We start from the raw sequence: 15,955 nt of genomic DNA, 5'->3' as shown, positions 1-15,955 counted from the left end.
TAGAGATAGATATACAACTGTAGATTTCTCATATTGATTAGGTTAGTACAGTTCATGCAATCACCATTTTTAGTGAGTACAGGTGCAGGTCTTTTTTTAGAGTGGCTTCCTGAGTGAAAATGTATGAAATTTTTGTGACATCCTTAAAGCAAACAGAATGACAACTAATAATTTTACAGTCAAGTCATCAAGCAATGCTTTGATAGCCCAAATTACAATGCACAATGTTTAAATGCTCACTTTGTATACTTTAACCTTGTATGAATTCTGAGTATTAATATTTCTTAAATTAATTCTTACTTCTTCCATACTGACTTTGAGCCAATAATTCAAATGGGACCATGACTTAAGGTAATTTATATATACATACTATCATTTTATTCTTGTTTGCACCCTCTTTTGAACAACTATAGGACATTGTTCAACACTGAGGGATAGGCAACTTTCCTATTGGTTAATAGGGATGTTAAACACCAAAAAGGGCCATGCAGAATTAGTGAAATTAACAATCTTTATTAAATCAATGCACTAAAATGTACATATAAATCTCATAGAATCATTACATTAATACGATAAAATAGATCCTATATAGCAGCACATTGTAGGTCAAACATACCAACAGCAGTCTGCAAATCCCACAAAAATGTAGCAACAAGTCGACAACTAGCTGGAGCCAACAGAACACTGTGTATAGCAGGAGTGAGTCAAATGAGTACTACCATCAAAAATACAATGAGTATAAAGGGGAGGAGAGCCACAGAAAGCTCCTAGCCGTCCAGGGATCCCACATGAGACCCACTCAAACAAATAAAACCTTATACTCTTCATGGTCGTCCATATACTATATACGCAGCAGTTTCCCACCATTGAAAACAATTGGACAAACACTGACTGCTACAACCAAGACAAGTATATCAAATAATACGTTCAAAAAATGGTGGTACAAACCAGCGACTCCCCGACGCACGGTTATTCCAGGGGGCGTATCCAAATATACCCAGGTGCGCCCTTATAAAGCTTTAATTGGTCTACCTGCACCTCCCACTAACACCAGGACCATACGTGGTCAAATCAATGTGCCACTTCACAGGAAAGCACCACCTCCCTGCAGACACGACGTGTCGCGACTACAGTGCGTAATCCAGCACGAGATGAGACAGGCACCATCTTTGAAAAAGTTCTCTGGGGAGCGTGGCACGTCGCTATCTCCACTCGATGACCGCAGCATGCCGCGCATGCGCAGATGAAGAAACGGATCAAGAAGAGAGAAGGGACAGGGCGAGCATTATCCCTAGATGGGTGGAATGCCCATCAGAGAGTGATCTCGCTTCTCCACCTATACTACCAATGATTTTTAAGCCCATGTATCTTCCATCAACAATGCATATAGTAAGAAACACATACACCGTAACTACTGAACAGGTATAAGGGAACAAAAAGGGACAAAAAGGGAATAGTGGATATAAAAAGTCCACACACCCCTGTTAAAATGTCAGGTTTCTGTGCTGTAAAAAAAAAAAAACGAGACAAAGAAATTATTTCAGAACTTTTTCCACCTTTAATGTGACCTATAAACTGTACCACTCAATTAAAAAACAAACTGAAATCTTTTAGGTGGAGGGAAGAAAACAAAAAAAATAATAATAATGTGGTTGCATAAGTATGCACACCCTCCTATAACTGGGGATGTAGCTGTGTTCAGAATTAAGCAATCGCATTCAAAATCATGTTAAATAGGAGTCAGCATACACCTGCCATCATTTAAAGTGCTCCTGATTAACCCCAAATAAAGTTCAGCTGCTCTAGTTGGTCTTTCCTGAAATTTTCTTAGTCGCATCCCATAGCAAAAGCTATGGTCCACAGAGAGCTTCCAAAGCATCAGAGGGATCTCATTGTTAAAAGGTATCAGTCAGGAGAAGGGTACAAAAGAATTTCCAAGTCATTAGATATACCATGGAACACAGTGAAGACAGTCATCATCAAGTGGAGAAAATATGGCACAACAGTGACATTGCCAAGAACTGGACATCCCTCCAAAATTTATGAAAAGACGAGAAAAAAACTGGTCTGGGAGGCTACCAAGAGGCCCACAGCAACATTAAAGGAGCTGCAGGAACATCTGGCAAGTACTGGCTGTGTGGTACATGTGACAATCTCCCGTATTCTTCATATGTCTGGGCTATGGGGTAGAGTGGCAAGACAAAAGCCTTTTCTTACGAAGAAAAATATCCAAACCAAGCTGCATTTTTGAAAAACACATCTGAAGTCTCCCAAAAGCATGTGGGAAAAGGGGTTATGGTCTTATGAAACCAAGGTTGAACTTTTTGGCCATAATTCCAAAAGATATGTTTGGCTCAAAAACAACACAGCACATCACCAAAAGAACAACATACCCACAGTGAAGCATGGTGGTGGCAGCATCATGCTTTGGGGCTCTTTTTCTTCAGCTGGAACTGGGGCCTTAGTTAAGCTAGAGGGAATTATGAACAGTTCCAAATACCAGTCAATATTGGCACAAAACCTTCAGGCTTCTGCTAGAATGCTGAACATGAAGAGGAACTTCATCTTTCAGCATGACAACGACCCAAAGTATGCATCCAAATTAACAAAGGAATGGCTTCACCAGAAGAAGATTCAAGTTTTAGAATGGCCCAGCTAAAGCCCAGACCTGAATCCGATTGAAAATCTGTGGGGTGATCTGAAGAGGGCTATGCACAGGAGATGCCCTCACAATCTGACAGATTTGGAGTGTTTTTGCAAAGAAGAGTGTCAAAACTCAAAATGTGCCATGCTGATAGACTCATACCCAAAATGACTAAGTGCTGTAATAATATCAAATGGTGCTTCGACAAAGTATTTGTTTAAGGGTGTGCACACTTAAGCAACCATATTATTTTATTTTTATATTTTTTCTTCCCTCTATCTAAAGGATTTCAGTTTGTTTTTCAATTGAGTTGTACAGTTTATAGGTCACATTTTTTGACATCACAGAAACCTGACATTTTAACAGGGGTGTGTAGACTTTTTATATCCACTGTGTATATTATATAATATATATATATATATATATATATATATATATATAGCGAGAGAGAGAGAGAAATAGAGAGAAAAAGTATAAAACCCTATATTTATGTGATGAGCGTAATTAATTCATACATAGCCAAGCATAAAAAATTCAACATAGATATCCAATATTTGTAGAGTCAAAAAAAAAAGACAAAAAGCCAGAGACTTCATTAATAGCACAAATGTGATGAAAAACCATTCAAGACCGTGGCACTCATTTCAAAATAATAAAAGAAACAAATGTCATCATCAGACAGGGGAGTTTATGCCTAATGGCATATAGTAATTCCAAGGAGTATGTACAGGTGAAACTCGAAAAATTTGAATATTGTGCAAAGTTCATTTATTTCAGTAATGTATCTTAAAAGGTGAAACTAATATATGAGATAGACTCATTACATGCAAAGCAAGATATGTTGAGCCTTGATTTGTTATAATTTGGATGATTGTGGCTTACAGCTTATGAAACCCCAAAGTCACAATCTCAGGTACCCTTTGCTCAGGGGGTATGGATTAATTAGCTGATTAGAGTGTGACACTTTGAGCCTAGAATATTGAACCTTTTCACAATATTCTAATTTTTAGTTGCATTAATGCAATTCCTTTTAAGTTGCATTACTGAAATAAATTTACTTTTGCCCAATATTCTAATTTTTCAAGTTTCACCTTAATAGAAGATTAAGTTTTAGAGCTCCAATGCTGTGAAAATGGGCACGGTTTTCCATTGCTTGGCAACAACAAAGCAAGTCGTCAGTATAATACCCTGTTTCCCCGAAAATAAGACATACCCATAAAATAAGCCGTAGCAGGGTTGTGACTTATATGCTCAATATAAGACATACCCTAAAATAAGCTATAGTGATAAGCGTGGTTATGTACCGGCGCAGAACGATAAAGAAGACGCGGGCAACCCTTCTCATCGGCTGCATTGTGGCAGTCGCTGTAGGTGCTGTCTCACCTACAGTACCCCATCATGACAGCTGCTGTAGGTGCTGCCTCAGCTGCCCCACATCTGTAGATGACTGGAGAGTTGCGGGTAGCCCAATCAACACGGTCGGCTCCCCCTGTCAGGTCCCGGTCGTTCTGTGCACAGCAAGTGAAAGTAAAAGTCTCCTCAGCATCAGTGTGCAGATTGGACCCAGTTCTCACTGGATCCCTGATAAATAAGCCATAAGACATTCCCTGAAAACAAGCCATAATGTGTTTTTTTTTTTTAGGAAAAATAAATATAAGACAATGTTTTATTTTCGGGGAAACACGGTATGACTTGTTCTAATTTTGTAAAGAGCTGGGATACTTGTTTATTATTTTCTAATGTTTTAACTGCTTGACAGTGTTTTAACTCTGATCTATTAGGGTGCTCTCACACGTGCAGGTATCGTCTAGGATTTTTTTAAATACAATTTTCAAAGCCAAATCACTGGGTGGATTAAGAAAACAAGAGAACAACCTGCCCTCCCCCTTTTATGATTCATACCTGATTTGGATTTTTTAAAAACTATCACAAAAATTGAACAAAACTTGCATGTATGATAGCACCCTTAGGGCCCAGCTACAGTGCCTTGAAAAAGTACAGTATTCATGCCCTCTTGAAATTTTTCATGTTACACTAACAAACTTAAATGTATTTTGGGGGATTTTATGTGATAGACCAGGCATCCTCAAACAGCGGCCCTCCAACTGTTGCAAAACTACAACTCCCAGCATGCCCGAACAGCCTACAGGTATCAGCCTACAGCAGAGCATTGTGGGAGTTGTAGTTTTACAACAGCAGGAGGGCTGCAGTTTGAGGATGCCTGAGATAGAACAACACAAATTAAAATTAACAAGTATGTGTGAAGTAAAAAGAAAATTAAACATGGTTTTCAAAAGTTTTAATAAAAAATATCTGAAAAGTGTATTTGTATTCATTGTTTACTCTAATGCCACTGATGTCGGTCTTAATAAATGTGCCCCATGGTTATTTACTAGTAGGTAATTACCAGGATAATAATCTATTTGTTGGTTGTTTCAAAAAGTTGTAATAAACACTGTAAATATTAACCATTTCAGTACCAAACCACTTTTCACCTGAAATCCCAGGCTGATTTTTGCAAATCTGACATGCGTCACTTTATGTGGTAATAACTTTGGAACGCTTTTACTTATCCAAGCCATTCTGAGATTGTTTTCTTGTGACACATTGTACTTCATGACACTGGTAAGTTTGAGTCGATATATTTTACCTTAATTTATAAAATGATCCAAAATTGACCCAATTTTTTTTTTTTTATTTACAATTTTCTAAATTTGAATTTATCTACTTTTAAGACAGATGGTCTTAAAAGTACACCCCTCAAATTATTCAATACTGATGTTACAAACTTTAACCCTTGAGGTGTTCCACAAGAATTAAAGGAAAATGGAGGTGAGATTTCACAATTTCATTTTTTTGGTAAATTTTTTAATGTTAATTTTTTTTTTTTGCAACACAGCAAGGGTTAACAGCAAAATAAACCTCAACAGGCATCATGCTGATTCTTCAGTTTACAGTAATACCCCATATGTGGTGGTAAACTGCTCTATGGGTACGTGTCAGGGGTAAGAAGGAAAGGAGCGCCATATGAATTTTGGAGGCAGATTTTGCTAGAATGGTTTTTAGGCACCATTTTGTATTTGAAGAGACCCTTATGTATCCCTACAGTGGAAACCCTCAAAAAGTGACTCAATTTTGGAAACTGCACCCCTTAAAGAATATATTTAGGGGGGAACTGAGCATTTTATGGAATTTGGAAACACTTGGCTGTGAAAATGAAAAGTTTCATTTCTTCCAATAAAATGTTACTTTAGCCCCAATTTTTTTATTTTCACAAGGGGTAACAGGAGAAAAAGCACCCCATAATTTGTTACCCATTTTCTCCTGGATACAGCAACACAATATGTAGTGGTAAACTGCTGTGGGGGCACATGGCAGTATTCTGCCATGGCAGCGCAGATTTTGATGGATTGGTTTGCGGGTGCTATTGGTTTTTATTTTTTGATTGATTGTCTTATGTTGGGCCTCATTTTTTGTGTGATGAGGTGAAATTTTCATTGGTACCATTTTGGGGTACATAAGACTTTATCGCTTTGTATTATACTTTTTGTGAGGTAAGGTGAAAAAGAAATAGCTGTTCTGGGCTTTTTTTTTTTTTTTTTTACAGCATTCACCTGAGGGGGCATCACATTTGATATTTTTATAGAGCAGGTTGTTACGGACGCAGTGATACCCAATGTGTCCACTATTTTTGTTAAGTTTTACACAGTAAAAGTATTTTTGAACAGAATTTCAGGTTTTGTGTAATTTTTGGGGCGATTGTCTTAGGTAGGGCCTCATTTTTTGCGGGATGAGATGATGGTTTGATTGGTACAATTTTGGGCTTTTTAAAATAGCTTGATATTACACTTTTTGTGAGGCAAGGTGACCAGGAAATGTCTGTTTTGGCACTAACTTTTTTTTACGGTGTTTACCTGATGGGGTGGATCATGTGATATGTTTATAAAGCCGGTTGATACGAACGTGGCGATATCTAATATGTATACAGTAAAGACCAAAAGTTTGGACACACCTTCTCATTCAAAGAGTTTTCTTTAATTTCATGACTATAAAAATTGTAGATTCACACTGAAGGCATCAAAACTATGAATTAACACATGTGGAATTATATACATAGCAATAAATTGTGAAACAACTGAAAATATGTCATATTATAGGTTCTTCAAAGTAGCCACCTTTTGCTTTGATTACTGCTTTGCACACTCTTGGCATTCTCTTGATGAGCTTCAAGAGGTAGTCACCTGAAATGGTTTTCACTTCACAGGTGTGACGTGTCAGGTTTAATAAGTGGGATTTCTTGCCTTATAAATGGGGTTGGGACGATCAGTTGCGTTGTGGAGAAGTCAGGTGGATACACAGCTGATAGTCCTACTGAATAGACTGTTAGAATTTGTATTATGGCAAGAAAAAAGCAGCTAAGTAAAGAAAAATGAGTGGCCATCATTACTTTAAGAAATAAAGGTCAGTCAGTCTGAAAAATTGGGAAAACTTTAAAAGTGTCCCCAAGTGCAGTCACACAAACCATTAAGCGCTACAAAGAAACAGTCTCACATGCGGACCGCCCCAGGAAAGGAAGACCAAGAGTCACCTCTGCTGCGAAGGATAAGTTCATCCGAGTCACCAGCCTCAGAAATCGCAGGTTAACAGCAGCTCTGATTAGAGACCAGGTCAATGCCACAGAGAGTTCTAGCAGCAGACACATCTCTAGAACAACTGTTAAGAGGAGACTGTGTGAATCAGGCCTTCATGGTAGAATATCTGCTAGGAAACCACTGCTAAGGACAGGCAACAAGCAGAAGAGACTTGTTTGGGCTAAAGAACACAAGGAATGGACATTAGACCAGTGGAAATCTGTGCTTTGTTCTGATGAGTCCAAATTTGAAATCTTTGGTTCCAACCACCGTGTCTTTGTGCGACTCAGAAAAGGTGAACGGATGGACTCTACATGCCTGGTTCCCACTGTGAAGCATGGAGGAGGAGGTGTGATGGTGTGGGGGTGCTTTGCTGATGACACTGTTGGGGATTTATTCAAAATTGAAGGCATACTGAACCAGCATGGCTACCACAGCATCTTGCAGCGGCATGCTATTCCATCCGGTTTGCATTTAGTTGGACCATCATTTATTTTTAAACAGAACAATGACCCCAAACTTAATTTTGTTATTTCTAAAACTTTATTTATTTTTTTACTTTATTTTTTGTTCCACTCTGGGACTTCAACTTTTGGGGGTATGATCCCCTTTACATTGCATTACAATACTTCTGTATTGTAATGCATTGGCTGTAATTGTATTACTGAGTATAATACACTTATAGTCTCTTTCCTACCCAATGGACACTGTCAGCGCTGACCGCGGCAGTTCAAGTGTTAATGTGCCAGCGTCAGTGTTTTCACCGATGCCGGTGCATACAGCAGGGGTTCGGCTATCAGTGACTACTGGACCCCTGCACCTGATCTGGCGGGGAAGGGTGCCTCACTTACCTACTTTCCAGTTCCAGTCCTCCACTCAGCTTCTTGAGTGCCCATGTCCTGGTCCCCACAGTGTTTACATCCTGCACAGCTTGGGTATGGTCAAATGTTCTGCTGCAGCCATTGACTGGTTTCAGCCATCATGTGGCGCTTGTGGTCACATCACCACTGAAACCAGTCATTGACTGCAGAGGAGCATGTACCCATGCCCATAAACACTGCATGGACCAGAAAATGCAGACATCAAAATCTGCGCTGAGGACTGGAGAGGCAGGGAGCAGGAAAGTATGAACGTTCAGCTGAGACAGGCTGCTGTCAATTGCTAAAATGTCATTATTCATGGAGAGCCTCTCTGAGTTTGCAGTATTCCCAAAAATCCCAAAACAATGGAAATAATTCCCTTACATTTAGTGCAGTCTCTAAATGTGACTTTGGATCAAGGTTTCACTGCAGGCCCCCTAATCTCTTGTAACATAGTGCCGCTAGTTTTCTTTGTATATATAGTTTTACCAAGAGATGGATAAATGTTCCTAATTCAACTAACGGAATGTCACCAAATTACCAAATGAGCTATAGCATGTGTCAAAGAGAATACTGCGCTCCGTTGCCATGGATGTGACCACATCACCAGGGGGCATGGCTAGGAACCGCATCACTGTGGGCATGGCCCGGTAGCACATCTCATGCCGTAGCCACAGAGCTGGAGCCTGGAAAGGTAAGTTGGTGGCACTCAATGCCAGAGCAACAAATAAATGGGGAATCATTTATCAAAACTGTTACCAATGTATCATTTTACTATCACCTTTGAAAGTTGTGCAATCATTCACATTGTGTGGCCCTTTTTATAATAAAGTGATGGATATTTCGAATATTTATGCAAAAATATACCTAATGTGTCCTAATATTTTAAAACACTGGGTTGAATGGATAGGCAGTCCATGGGATCCACTAGATCAGCACATGTATCCCATGTGCTATAGATATTCCAAATAGTCTACGTGTTATATACTTCCACTTTTAAGCAAGGTATACCCAGAAGGACCAAAATTCCTATACTGTAAGCCCACTACAGTCAAGTAGGTAATCTAATCTGTTACCCTATATTTCTCTATATTTCCTCTTTGTAATCCAGCCTTCTTCTTTGTTAGTGTAGATTTGATATGCATGAATATAGTTTTATCATTCATGTTTTGTTCGAAACCTATCATGTCAAGTACTGCTTGGTGCACTATTTGTTAAAGGACTACGTTACTATGTAAAGATCACTATACTCCCCAATGTACTACAATTTATTTTATACAGCAGAAATCACATGCAAACAAATGTGTTTGACATTTACTTGACTATTTCATTTGAAAGCCATTATTTCTTATACTGTATAGACTTCCGTGTGGCATTTGTTCCCTACATGGTTCTATTTGCCCATGCCATTTGTCTAACATAATATAAAGTAGAAGCTATGCATTATACTGTATATCAAAGAAGTGCTTGGTTGTGCTGTAAAAATAGAGATGGTATTTGTATACAAAGTTTATTTAGTAGCAGCTTTGTAGCATAAACATATATATTAATATTATAGACATAAAGGCAATTTCTATCACTACATAAATAAGTATTCCTGACAAAAGGAAAATTCCAAAAGGTATAATTTTAACTGGCTTTGAGAACAAATTATTTGGAGAAGAGATTTTTGTCTGTGAAAAAAAAAAAAAAAACTGCCAGAAAAAAAAAATATACAAATTTGGCTCATGCAGAAGACTACCATTGACCCAACTGCCTGAGCCAGTGGCGTAGCATGGGGCGCTAAACTGCAGGGGGCAGAGTAGATTCTAGTAAAGCAGTTCACTGAAGGGCACAGGAGCCTAAGGCTCCTGTCCCCGCCATTCAGCCTCATAGGCCTCAGGCTACAGTAGAATAGTGCAAGAGACCTCACATGACGTTCTGCATATCTAATGAGATGACGTGATGATGCAGTGCAGGAGGGCACGGGGTGACGCCAAAACTCAGGCCATGGCAGCGGCAGAGAGGAACGCAGATGAATATATATATATTTTTTATAATGGAAGTATGCTAAGGCAGGCAGTACTGGGGGGGGGGGGGCACGAGGTGCGAGGGGGAGCATTTTTTATATACTATGGAGGGGGAATTATATATATTAATAAAACACGAGGGAGCCATGATATTCTATTAATACAGAGGGGGAATTATATATTAAGAAAACAGAGGGGGCCATGATATACTATAAATGCAGAGGCAGAAATATATATATATATATATATATATATAAAGACAGAGGGGGCTGTTATATACTATCAATACATAGGGGAAATTATATAATATATAATTTTATATATATATATATATATATATATATATAGAGAAACCAAAAAGCGGCTCTCAGCAGCACAAGACAGAGATATAGGTGCACGTCCTCCCAGCCGTGGGCTCAAGCGGCTATAAATGGATAAATATCAAAAGGATGAGGCAGCACTCCAGATAAAGTGAAAAAAGGTGGATCTTTTATTCCCTCTGCAACGTTTCAACCGTCTCAATGTGGTCTTTCTCAATGCTTGAGAAAGACCACATTGAGACGGTTGAAACGTTGCAGAGGGAATAAAAGATCTACCTTTTTTCACTTTATCTGGAGTGCTGCCTCATCCTTTTGATATATATATATATATATATATATATATATATACACACATACATACACACACACTAATAATACAGAGGGGTACACAGGGGTGACTATTATATATTCTAATATACAGAGGGGGTTATTATATATCCTAATGATACGGAATGGGCTAGTATAAATTCTAATAATGCAGAGGGGGCTATTATATATTAAAAAAATACAGAGGGGGCCAATATATATTCTAATTATACAGAGGGGTGATTATATAATCTAATAATACAGAATGGGCTATTATGAATTCTAATAATGCAGATGGGGCCATTATATATATTCTAAAACAGAGGGGTAATTATATATTCTAATAATACAGAGAGAGAATGATATAATCTAATAATACAGAAGGGGGCATTATATATTCTAATAACACAGAGAGAGAATGATATAATCTAATAATACAGAGGGGGCATGATGTATATGTGCACTATGGGGTGGGGGTGCATAATATGTAGTGGTACAGGGGGCATTATAATACAGGGGACACTGCAGCGGGGCTTTATAAGCTACTACAGGGGGCATTATAACTACTGGGGACAATATAGGGGTGCCTTATAGATCAGCTGAATTACTACTATGGGATCTATAGAGGGGCCTTATTACTGCTGCTAACATTATAGGGGGCCTTTTTTCTACTGGGGACCTATAGGGCATTAATTATATTAGAGATGCTGTGGGAGCATTATTATTGAGCACAATATGGAGGACATTACTAATCAGGTTGCTATTGGGGTACTGTTGGAGGCACTATAACTATTGAGGGCAGTCTGGGAGCACTATTACTATGGGGAGGACTATCTGTATGGCACAGTTGCTTCTGAAGTATAGTATATGGGGGCATCGGGGGCACAGTATTGGTAGCAGCAAAATGACAATGTTGGGGCCCACGAAGGGGGTCGGATGATAGAAAAGTGAGGAATCTAAAATGTCTGTGTGTTAAAGTCTGCAGAAACAAGACACAGCTGGAAAAAATTACCAAGGTGGTCTGATCACCGAATGGAGAAGATGAGGAAAGAACGTCTACCTCAGAGGAGACATCACTGGATGCAAGAGGTATGTGGTGCCATATTCTTCTGTGTGTTTCATAGAAATGTGTGCAATGTCCATCCAAAGAGGACCTTTCATGGGTCCGGACTTACTATTATATCTGGTCGCCACTCCGTTCGCCCACTGTGGCACCCAGTATAATCTCCCACCATGTATGCTAGTTACTACTATCGGAACACCAGGGAGGAGACATCAGCTTTTCTCCCTGGGCGTTCCTTCTCCCTGGCTGTAGTGCTGTCCAATCGCAGCGCAGAGTGTCACAGCCAGAGAGAAGGTGAGTTTTTTTTCTCCATGGCTGTGACGCTTTTTGCGGAACAGATGGATTGCGGACCCCATTCAAGTAAATGGGGTCACAATCCGCATGTGGCTGGCCCACATTCGGTACAAGTGCATTGCGGACTGCAATTTGTGGTCCACAGCATGGGCACGTCCATGACACGTTCGTGGAGAGGCCTTATCTGTAGTTTTATATAGGAGTGCAGGTAGGTAAAAAGGGGCATGTTCACAGGTTAGAGGGGGTGCAATACTTGGCTTGCCCTAGGCACTGACAACACCACTGGCTTCAGCTGGTAAGGAGCCAGTTTAGAGCCACAGTGGATTTAACACAGACCATATTATACATCTTTTACTTTAAGAGTCTATCTGTGATGCCTAAGAAGATATCCACTAATGTGTTTGTGTGTTGGGATGGAAGACTAAAATACATAAAGGCAAATGTACTACTTTCACTAGGTACTTTCACACTAGCGTTTGTTAGAATCCGGAGCATGCGCAGACCGGAAACCAGATTTCCAGAACACTTGGTACCGGATCCGGCATTAATACATCTCTATGAAAATTAATGCTGGATCTGGCAAGTGCGGTATTGTTCTGTGATTTTGTCCGTAACATTTTTTGTTTGGTCAAATACTGTACAAGGAACGGAACGGAAGACATCCTGATGCATACTGAACGGATTGCTTTCCATTCAGAATGCGTTAGGACAAAACTGATGCATTTTTTTCGGGTATTGAGCCCCTTCACCGTATTTCAATACCGGAAAAGAATAACGCTAGTATGAAAGTACCCTAAGACTGATAGAGTTTTCAACAATAATTTAAGCCAGCGGTCTTCTGTACAGTTTGATACATTTATCAGCCTGGGGTGGCCCTGAACAGCCAGTTAAGCTCTTTCCATTTCCTGAAAAGTGCAGTGAGTGTTGAAAAAACTCAAACTTGCACAACAAATTCCTACTTCTCTCCGAATGGCTTCTTAAAACTGAATGCATTTGTGTTACTTTTATGAAAGTTCTCAGAATCAAGGGGATTATTGCTCATTTGAGGATACTGAGCAGAACCATGAAGATAATTTCTTGTTAGCCCTGACACTAAATGTGTATCCTCGCTAGTGTATGCATTCTAATAGACTTCCAACTTTTTCATAGTTCCATTTACTGCCATTATCATGATTAAACCCCCCCAGGGTATTCTTACATATTTCTTATTTTTCATAATTCATATGATTTAACCAGAAGACAGAAGGCTCATTTGTGTGTCTTGCTTTGGAGATCCTTATTTGCTGTTAAAATGGCTGCATTCACTACAAGGTTGGTTCACCACATCGCAACATATGGATCCATTGAGCTATGACAACTTACCTGCTGGGTATCACTTGGATTTGAGGTTTTAGCAAATTGATGACATATGGTAATATTTTCTGATTGGACGGGTCTAACAACTGGATCCCTCATTCTACCATAAAACAAAAATACTAAAAACACTTTCAGCACTTTGCCAGGACCACTCTAAAGCATGCTGCAAGCTCCAATCAAGAAAATGGGTTTAAGGTACCTGCACTTTGCTATGCCAGCAGTGCCACAGCATAAGAAAAACCCATTTAAAGGGAACCTTTAAGTAAGTGGTTGCCGAGAACCAGCATCGTAATCATTGCAGCCCAGGCCTGGAAAAGAGTCAAATCTACCTGAGAAGAGTCCTGGTTATTCATAATCTCCTGCTCTCTCATCTGCTGATGGTTGGCAGTTCTCTCCTAGAGACAAAGGGAGAAAACTAGGTAGAAGACGGTCAGTCATCAGCAGGTGGGCAGGAGAGCAGTGATTTATGAATAACCATGACTCTTCTCAGGTGGCCGGGACTCTCTTCCAGGCCTGTTCTGCAATGACTGTGATGTTGGTACTCGGCAACCACTTACTTTAAGCTGATGTGTGACACACCGCAGAAATCAGCATTTCTCTCAGTACTTTATACTGCCCTCAGTACGGTCAGCATAAAGTTGATGACAGGTTCCCTATTAAGCCCTATTTGTCAGTTGGTGTCTTATCGGTGCTGGTACCTATGCCATTTGAATGCAGGCATCATCCAACAAGGTGGCTGATACTAATTTCTTTGCAATAATAAGTCTATCATGCTTTATGTGTATGTACAGGCCCTGGAAATCTCGTATCAGCTGACAGCGTAGACACAATGGGGCAGGTTTAGCAAAACTGCCGGAGAGGAAAAATGGCTTAGTTGCCCATAACAACCAATCAGATTCCACCTTTCATTTTTCAAAGGAGCTCTGAAAAATGAAAGAAAAATTAATCTTATTGGTTGCTTTGAGCAACTAAACCAGTTTTTCTTTCCACCAGTTTTGATAAATCTCCCCCAATATATTTGCAAAAACAGTAGTCTGAAGTTGGGCAACAGTTTTCATTTGGCGACGTATATGCCGATTAGCTGAACTCAGTACTGCTCATAATTTACTGTATGGTTTATATAACACAATAGTTTAATGAAGGGAGGATTATTGGAATCAAATCTGTGTTCTCTCTACAAGGTACTTTGTCTGCCACATATATGCACAGTAGTAAGGGCTTTCTGGGAATCACATCCACATTTCAGCAACTCCAAGTTTATCCTAATTACGGAAAGAGTGCACAGCAGCTCTCCGAAGTGCAATTCAGCACTATCTGGAGATGAACACACACAAAGCAAATACATTAGGGAAACCCAACCAGGAGCCTTGGACCAGTGATATGAGACAGCAGCCTATGCCACTCAGTATGTCTGTCTGGCTTCTATCAGTGGTGTCTTACTTAGTTTAAACCTTTATAGCGGTATAGTTTACTTTTCAGATTTATTCTGTATCAATACATATACGTTATTCTATAGGTATTACACAGCTAGTTCTGCGGTGACATCAATAGCCATAGCAGCCAGGTAGTAAAGTCGGTTACACTAGGTTCATTCTTGAGAAACACAAAAGATCGTAACTAAAATAGATCAAATTAGGATTCTAGTTAAAACGCTGCAGACTATTTGCCTATTGGAAAGCACTGTATCATTTGGATAGGTACATCCCAGTCTATTTCCAGTAGGTGTCTACCAAAAAGGAGTACAGCACCTCAGATGGCATGCAGGATTGGACCCTGAGCCAATAATACACAATGCATGCTCCTAATGGAGTCATTCCATGTCAGGTACAACTATACTGAGATGTGTCCACAGCCTTCTGTCACTTATCTATGGTAAATGTGCGGAATAGACTTCTCAATACCCATGAAGACTGCATGTCAAAGTGCATTCAAAGCAGATGCAAACCTGAAACAATGCCAAATTGACACTGTGATGCCCATAAAGGACACACTGAACGAGCGAATAGAGAATAACAAGGGATAAAGATTTCAAAAGTAGACGGAGAAAATACAAGCCCAGCAGTGGGACCAGTGAGCTGAGAGCTTACCTGCTATCTCCTGGTAGGGGACATTGGCCAGGCTGAATCCCTTAGCATTATATGCCTGCCTGACCTCATTGCAGCTACCAGCTTTCACATCAGCCCCAGTACAAAATGACAGTAGCATAGGTCCCCAGATCCAGAGCATGGTGGAAGATCTAATAATCCAAGATTAGGAATTCCCCAAATATCCCGTCTTCTTCCCAGTTCCTTATTGGCGTTTGAAGAGAAATAAATGTCATCCAACCCCACAGACCCTAGAAGTGCAGCTGAGAGAAGTGCAGGACCCTTCACAAATGGCAGAAAACTTTTCATTAACAGCAGCAGTATCCTTGGACAGATGTGAATGGAGCAGCCTGGCTGTAGGGTGCTGCAGGGATCCCAGGCTCCTAGG

General features: G+C 39.8%; 1 protein-coding gene across 1 annotated transcript in view; it reads right to left on the bottom strand.

The window, feature by feature from the left end:
* GPC6 (glypican 6) overlaps positions 1-15,709 on the bottom strand; it is a 1,295,998-nt gene extending 1,280,289 nt beyond the window's left edge. The window contains exon 1 of the mRNA XM_044285536.1: positions 15,571-15,709. Coding sequence (XP_044141471.1) covers positions 15,571-15,709 — 139 coding nt within the window. The remainder of the gene's footprint in view (positions 1-15,570) is intronic.
* Positions 15,710-15,955: the final 246 nt, after the last annotated feature.

The sequence above is a fragment of the Bufo gargarizans genome, chromosome 3 (assembly GCF_014858855.1).
Source record: "Bufo gargarizans isolate SCDJY-AF-19 chromosome 3, ASM1485885v1, whole genome shotgun sequence".
In the NCBI taxonomy this organism is placed as follows: Eukaryota; Metazoa; Chordata; class Amphibia; order Anura; family Bufonidae; genus Bufo; species Bufo gargarizans.
The sequence above is the reverse complement of the archived record's forward strand: the minus strand, read 5'-3'. Positions and strand labels throughout refer to the sequence as shown.